Source organism: Epinephelus moara, chromosome 17, assembly GCF_006386435.1.
Source record: "Epinephelus moara isolate mb chromosome 17, YSFRI_EMoa_1.0, whole genome shotgun sequence".
In the NCBI taxonomy this organism is placed as follows: Eukaryota; Metazoa; Chordata; class Actinopteri; order Perciformes; family Serranidae; genus Epinephelus; species Epinephelus moara.
Window position 1 is genome coordinate 6,865,201 of NC_065522.1, and position 7,574 is coordinate 6,872,774.

The window sequence follows — 7,574 nt, forward strand, 5'->3', positions numbered from 1 at the left end:
TTTGTGTAATAAAAAAAAAGTCATCAGACATCAGTTTGTCACATTTATTACAGTAACAGTTTTTATTACATACTGACCACTGCTGAAATTTAAAACACAAATAAATTGGCAAAACTTATTGGATTATTTAAACATTGTAGGTTCATTTCATCTGGTCAGCAGCCCTGGAGGTTTTCATTATGTTTCTTTTCCCTACATTTGACTTTTTTTTTTGTAATTGAATTTATTTTTACATCATTTTTATATAATGAAATGCATTTTCTATAACATATAGAGTTAAAATCTGGAATGTTAATACCCCACATATTCAGTAAAGTTTCCTTATTACGTCAGCTAGCCCACGTAAAGTCTGTGTTAAGTGTCAATCATTTATGTTGTGCTGCATGTGTAATTGACAATAGTAGCTTTCATTTGTTGCATATTCATAGATTATACTGTATAGCTGTACTTGCTTGTGATAAATCATGTCTTAGAGTAGGAATTAGTTTTCAAATTGAGGGGTGGATCTCTCAGCAGATTTGTTTCCCCCAATGTTGACTGTTTTTTATAATAAACATGAATGCATTATCAACTTGTGTGAGGGCTCCGGGGGCCCTCTACAAGTTAGGGCCAAAGATATAAAATAATGTAGGATCTTGACCATATTGTAGCCTACTTAAGTGGTGCAAATTTGCAAGTTATCATATTACCGAAAAGCAACTGACACACAAATGAATGTGGGGCTTTTGGGGCCCCTGGGGGCCTATCTTCGTTAAGCTACATAGACAGTTCCCTGCACCTGCCATTTACCAGCCTGAAGGAATCGCGGTCACCAGTAAAGGCTCGGAAAAAACCGAGTAGAGCCGAACGCTGAACGAACCCCCTCCCTCTCCAAGCCTCCTCTTTCAGTCGTGGTGCAAGCAGCCATGTTGCCGCGAGCTTGTTCCGGTATCAGGGCAGGATCGTGCGCATAGACTGCAATCGGGCGCAGCTCCTCGCCTCTCTCCCCCTGTCGCCCGTGACACGCACCTCCTAACGAGAAAACCCCAGTTTACCGATAATGGATTTTACAACTTGATGATTCCCTCTTCAGTCGGCTGGTGTCGGGAATAATAGGAGTCGGTGTACCGACAGGACGAACTGGTATATCGCCACACTGCAGTGCAGCACTGTTGAACGACCTTATTCCAATCACGCAACACAAGGAAGAGCGCCGGTGATTTCCGTGGATTTTGAGTTTTGTGGGTTGCTCTGTGGCAGTCACCGCCGCTGCGGCCGCAGGAGGATAAGCTAACTAGCTAGCTTTGCCTCCAAAGAAACACTGAATTAACGTTAGCTAGCTACATGGGCTAGTATTGGTCAGCCAGTTAGCTAGCGCAACAGATTAATTCGTGTTTCTCATCTGCCATGTGACCATTTTACATGGTGCTGCTTTTATTTTTTGGATACCCTACCCTGGATATCTCGCTGGGAACATTTTGAATTGTTTTGTGTGAGTTGGGAAGGTCGAGACCTCGCCGGGAATAACTTTGGCCTGAAAGTTTGCAGACCCCGGACCTGGTTTCAAATCTGAAAGGAAACATCTCTGCCACAAAAGGAGAAAAAAAAGCGTCGACACTTCGTTATGAAAACGACGCTGGATAAACATTTTTTATAGATTTCGGCGACAGTCGGGGCTTTCTCAGACGTTTGTTAGCAGCCGTACAGGTTAGCATGCTAGCCACCTAATTGAACCTTGTCTTGTTCAACACAACCATTGCCCCAACTTTTCTTCAAGCTAGCCCAAGTCGCTAGCTGGCCAAAACGTCAGAGCATCAGGTTGGTAGCTAGCTCGCCGGTCACCATCGACATTGATAAATGCTAATTAGGAAGTGAATGTCTTCACATCAAGACCGAAGCTAAAGAGGACATTTTGCTTTTTCCCGTTTTGTGCTTGTTGACAAACATGGGACGTGCGGTTGCTGCTAGCTAGTTTCTAGCTAGCTGGCTAACTCGGCTAGCCGCTGATGTGGGATTCAACTTGTTGATTCACGGGCTATCTGTCGTGCTGCTAGCTGGCTAGCACTGGACATCCGTTGGAAATTTTCCTCCACCATCAGCTAGACCGATTTTAAATGCACAATAGACACTGAATAATCGTTTTTGTTTCACTGTTCCTCTCCCCCCTTTTTTGGCAACTTCAAGTCTTTCAAAAATGTCAACAAGGCCCCCACTGGTGCAAGTTATTGAAAATTCGACCGGGCAGGTAAGAACCTAAGATATTTACTCCAAATAATGTTATTTCTATATACACATAAATCTCATTTAGTATGAAATACTTAATGCTTTGGATAGAGGCCCTGTTTGGCCCTCCACAGTCTCTGGTTGTCTCTTAGCTTTTTCCTCTGTCTCTGTTGTCTTTGCCACACAGCAGTGATTCACCAGCTTGCCTACGCACTCACACTGGATTTCCCACTCTTTGCAGAATAGGAGAATAAATTTAGGTCTCTGTTTAGTCTGTGTGTTAGGGCATGTCCTCCTGCTTGACTTTTCAGTACTTTGACCTGTTGCAATACAGACAACCCTGTCAGACAGTTTCACATGAATGCCATTGACAGCACAGGAGCCGAGCATCCACGAATCAGCCCTATGCATGATTATTTTAACCATAGTACATGTGTGACACGTGTTATTTATGCACCTTTAGCTGTTGGAAACATTGATAATCCATTGTAAAGTCACAAAATCATCAAATGGTGTCTGAGAAATTCTCTTTTCCTAAGAGAGAAGAAGGTTGTCTTTTGTTGCAGGCTTGATACCTTATGTGGGTTTGTTTAAAAATACAATATTGATTTGACCTCTGAAGTGCAAGCACGGCCTTAAAATCCCCTCAGGTGATGATCTCTTGGGAGAAAAAAGTTGTATTGTGTTTGAGCAGGACAATCTTGACATGGGAACCTTGAATATATCACAAAGCTGCAAGTACTTGCTGGTTGTTGTTGGGCACAAGAGTCACTGGTGGCTGTTTATTGGAAGACAACAGGCTTTCAGAGTTTTTGGTGCTAATGCAATTTGTTAGAAACAATACAAATCAATCATTGATTAGTTAATAAGTTGTGCGTGAAGGGCTCCAGAGCACTCCTGGAACAGATATAGATTTAAATTTATATATGAAGTTGGAATTGTTATTTCTGCTATACAGGTACAGAAGATGGTTAAAGGCACTCACAAACATTATGTCCCCCGTTGACTTAAATCTGCTGACCCTTATCCAGATGCCTTTTAAATACACTTTACATACCATTCAATTAATACACCTACAAAAACTGCAAAGGATTGAGAGAATTGGAGATTCAAAAAGTAAGCATGTTTCCATTCAATTGAGTAGAGACTCTTGTAGTGTGCTGAAAGGTTAAAAAGACAAAGAAACCCCTTCTGTGCTCTGTAAATCATTATTAGAAGGCCAGAACAAAGCCTTTGCTTCCAAGACAGCATCTGTCTTAATCTTGTCGACAGTTTTATCTGCAGTTTCACTGTCATCATGAAAAAGCTGCACAAGCTCACATGAAAACCATTATAGTTTCCGATACAGACCATGACTTGCATTACTTGGGCAGCTGTTGACAAGCATCATGTGATTAAAAAAAAAATCTCTTGTGAGCATTGTATGGAAACATTTGTGTGTCTGCACGTTGACAGAGTAGCCAGTGGATGATGTCACTACGTGTGTGAAGCTGAACCCATTTCTATATTTGTGTTGCTTGAGTCTCTATAGGTATATGAGTGTAGCTGCGGTTAGGATTTGGCGTGATGGATTGTTGTAGCAGTTGGTCAGTATCTGTAATGTGTGTGGCAACACAAGCAGAGCAGATGTACACACATAAAAAACCGTCTTAATAAACCTGACAGTGGCTCTTAACGAAATATAACTAATAATAACAAATAATAAATAAGGGGGAAGTTTATCCCAAGAGCCGCAGCCTTTGTCAGTTTTCTACCTGAAACATTTAAAGCCCAACCCAGGTGTGTAAACTGCAGCTGCACAGCCAATCGTCAGCAGATCTGCTCTTACTAGCCAATAGGGAAGCCTTTTGGTGTTGGAGATTCAAAGGGTCAAAGGTTTTGTCTGTCTTCACTTCTTGTACAAGTAAATTGCTGACAGAAGTTGTCTGTTGATACCATGATCTCACGGCGTGTGCCGGTGTGTGCGCATGCCTGTTTCACACAATAGATCACTGCTTCCATTACAGAGTACAGGAAAGTAGATCGAAAGCTAGACTGCTGTGTAGGTAGGTAGATAGGCGTAGGCAAATAAATACACACATACATATTCTCATATGGCTACACCCTTACCTGGAACAGAGGTCAGAAACAAACAATACAGTTGGGTTATATAAGTCTTCGACCGTTGCAGCCTCAAACACATACAGGGCTTCTCCATATCCAGTGGGATGTCTAAGGTTGATGTCATAGTTGAAGTTTGATGTGTTTTGAACGTATCGATATAACACACACTTGTACAAACATGCAAGTATTAACCTTTAATATTGGCAAACTTCCTCACTGAATTCGTGGGAGGGAGATACACTGCTGCTGCGATAACTTTTCACAGTTGTACACTTGAAAGAGCATAAAACCAAGATGCAGTGTCTTGGTGATTAATAACCCTCAAATTTGACTTCTTGGTGTGCCTTGTTTGTGTACCCTTTAGCAACGCGCCTGCACCAATACAGCCGCTTGTGTTGTTTTGCTGTAGTGCTATTGTCAGCTGTGAACACACCCTTAACCTACAGCACTAAGTGAGGATTTAGGGGTGTAAGAAAAAGTTTGGGGTCATGGCAAGTCCTTAACTGGGTTTGTAGGCAAAAGGTCACGGATGGATACTCCCACACAAACACTGTCAGTTTTAAAGGCCATGTATAGAAAGCCTTGGGTGTCGGGTCTCAAGATACAGGACAAAATGGCACCGGACATGAAGACGGGTTGAGTGTTGACATGACTGTCGGTGTTCCTGTCAGTGATGTATATTTTGATCTGATTAGTCAGTGTGACGCTTGGTAAAAACAAATGTTCTCTGAATATTCTCACTGTGTGTCTGCAAACAGAGACTGCTTAACTGGAAAGCCATCAAATTGGCTTAATGGTGATTTACTTGACATGTATGGAAAGTTCTTTACACATGACTGGCAAACTAAGGCTGTTAATGGTTATGAAAGTCTGGGGGAGGTTGTTTTGCAAAAGTTACTGACCGGGACAGACTACCATCCTGTCATGATACACAGTTGCTCGGCACCTATCGTAAGAGAGCTGTCAAATGTAGTGAAGTGAAGTGTGAAATGGCAGATATGTTGAGTGGCTTTGATCTGACATGTTGCCACACAAGGTTTGGTACTGGCTGTTAGTTTGAGGAACTTATTTGAATATGACACAGTTTAACCTTGAATAGCTTGAAGCTGTACACAATAGGGTGATAGAGCATGTTTATTAAAATTACAAAGCAGAATGCATATTTTCTCATAAACTATCTTTAAATTGCAGTAAATTGGTCTAAAATGGGGCTCTGCATAACTTGTGTTGTTAACATGTTCACTGTAAGTTTGCGCTCTTTGTCCACTTCCCCAGACATGATCAGTTGATTGTCTGATTTCCTGTTTTACAATGTTCCCTCTCTATTCATTGAGCCACGTCTTCTGAAAAGACAGACTAATGCAGCCAGAAATACTGGTCTGCCTCTTCAATTGTTACTTCATCCTCCATTTCATTGTTTGGGTAGTTGCACACTAGCCGAGCAAGCTGGATCCTTCCCACATGGAAGAGTGATGGATTTGAACCATTAATTTGTCCAAGCGATATTTCCTCATTGTAGAAGTCTTGTAGAGAAAACTATAAACCAACTGAACCACATTTACTTGATTGTAATGTTTACATTGGGTATATCCTAGATTTATTTGTACAAGACCTTCCATCCCCAAAGGAAGTAAAACAGGGAACAAGGAAATAAAGTACAAATTACAAGATGGCCCATGTGACGGCATCAAAGGCCTGCCAGCTCACCTACCTGGTGTATACCAAACCTGAGTCTGTCAATAAAGGTTCCCACAAAAACGTAAACAGTGAGAAAAACAGCTTAGGCCCATTTATTGAAACTACCTCTAAGATGGCTGAGTGTACAGTCTTTTTTCTAACTTAATTGATGACTGCTGTCATGTAACTCTGCCTATGAGTATAAACTTACAGTCACTGAATACTGTCTCACTTGTACGCTACTTTATCAAGCAGGGAAAGTGGGGATGGGATCTGTGGGATTCCTGTGGGACACAAGGACTATTGCGTTTTATTGTACAGTATGGCTCTGTACCAGATGGAAATAAGGACAGTCATCTGATAGTCGTTTCATACACACAGCTGGCAAAAGTTCAACGCAGTAACCTTGACATTCTCATTTAAACACTTACGTAAAACCCAGGAACTTAAAGGTGCACTGTTTAATTATCTTTCAAAGAGACAAAAAGTAAATTAGGTGATTCTCAGCAGTACACATTTTGTGTATCCTACAGTTCTCTCAAACATGCTGTGTGTGGGGTTTCCCTTCCATATAAAATATTTGCAAAGCTGAATCTAAAATCGGTTATTGTTTACGTCCATGTTTTTTGCTTGCAGTCTTCTAAACAGATTAGTATTACACAAACTGTCTCTGGGGCATCAGCAACTTGTATAGGCCCTGTTTGTGCATATGTGTGTATTTCGGGCCTGTGTGTATATGCATTTGAATTTCTCCTCTGGGATTAATAAAGTATATCTTCTTCTTCTTGTAAAGTGTTCGAAAAAAATCTAAATTTATTGTGACACATCAATCCTGAATATTTAAAATTGTTTCAGTTCTCATTTTCCGCAGTATCGATACACTAGCACCAGCTGCCCTTTCTTGCTCCTAGGGCTGGGCGATAAATCGATTTTATCGATTAATTCGAATTTGTAGTTTAGGCCAATTTGTTTTAATGAAAATCGAGTTTCTATTTACAATCCGCCACCACCGCTCCACGCTGGGCTCCCGTAGTTCAGAGTGGGCTCACCCCTCTCCCCGCGCGCTTCATACGCAAACAACATGGCAGCGAGCGGGGAAGAACTCGTTCAAGAAAGGGAACGAGTTCTTCAGCGCCTTTGTGTGCTCTCACCTGTGTGTGTGTGTGTGTGTGTGTGTGTGCGCGCGCATCAGGGCTGAACTCCGCCGTGCACAACACAGAGAGCGCACCGTGTAGGGACAGAAATGACATGCCGTTGTGTCAATAAGATAAATAAGTGTTCCCAACACCAAGCTGGCAGACCCCCGAACCGTAGTAAAGGGACCTCCGACCATTAGCTCCTTTAGCTTGTGTTAGCTCGTTGTGGCAACAACACATAAACAACACAGTGGCGGCTGCTTGTCTTTCAAGGAGGGGAAGCTCATTTTCGGCCTACATCATAAAATGTGTCCGTTTATTTATATGTAAATTCTACCCTCTGGGGCTGCTGCGCGAGGCTAGTGTGACCGCCTGTGAGTGCTTTGGGACGGTGGAGGTGCTCACAGCAGCACCCGCTGCTCGTTGGGGACAGTAACTGCAGAGCGACAGAAGTCA

General features: G+C 42.1%; 1 protein-coding gene across 14 annotated transcripts in view; it reads left to right on the plus strand.

Annotated features, from left to right (window-relative positions):
- The first annotated feature begins 902 nt into the window (after positions 1 to 902).
- Positions 903 to 7,574, plus strand: part of mark2b (MAP/microtubule affinity-regulating kinase 2b) — a 65,154-nt gene continuing 58,482 nt past the window's right edge. For all 14 annotated transcript variants that reach the window (XM_050067183.1, XM_050067185.1, XM_050067190.1 and 11 more), the window contains exon 1: positions 903 to 2,224. In XM_050067183.1, coding sequence (XP_049923140.1) covers positions 2,174 to 2,224 — 51 coding nt within the window. In that variant the 5' untranslated portion in view covers positions 903 to 2,173. The remainder of the gene's footprint in view (positions 2,225 to 7,574) is intronic.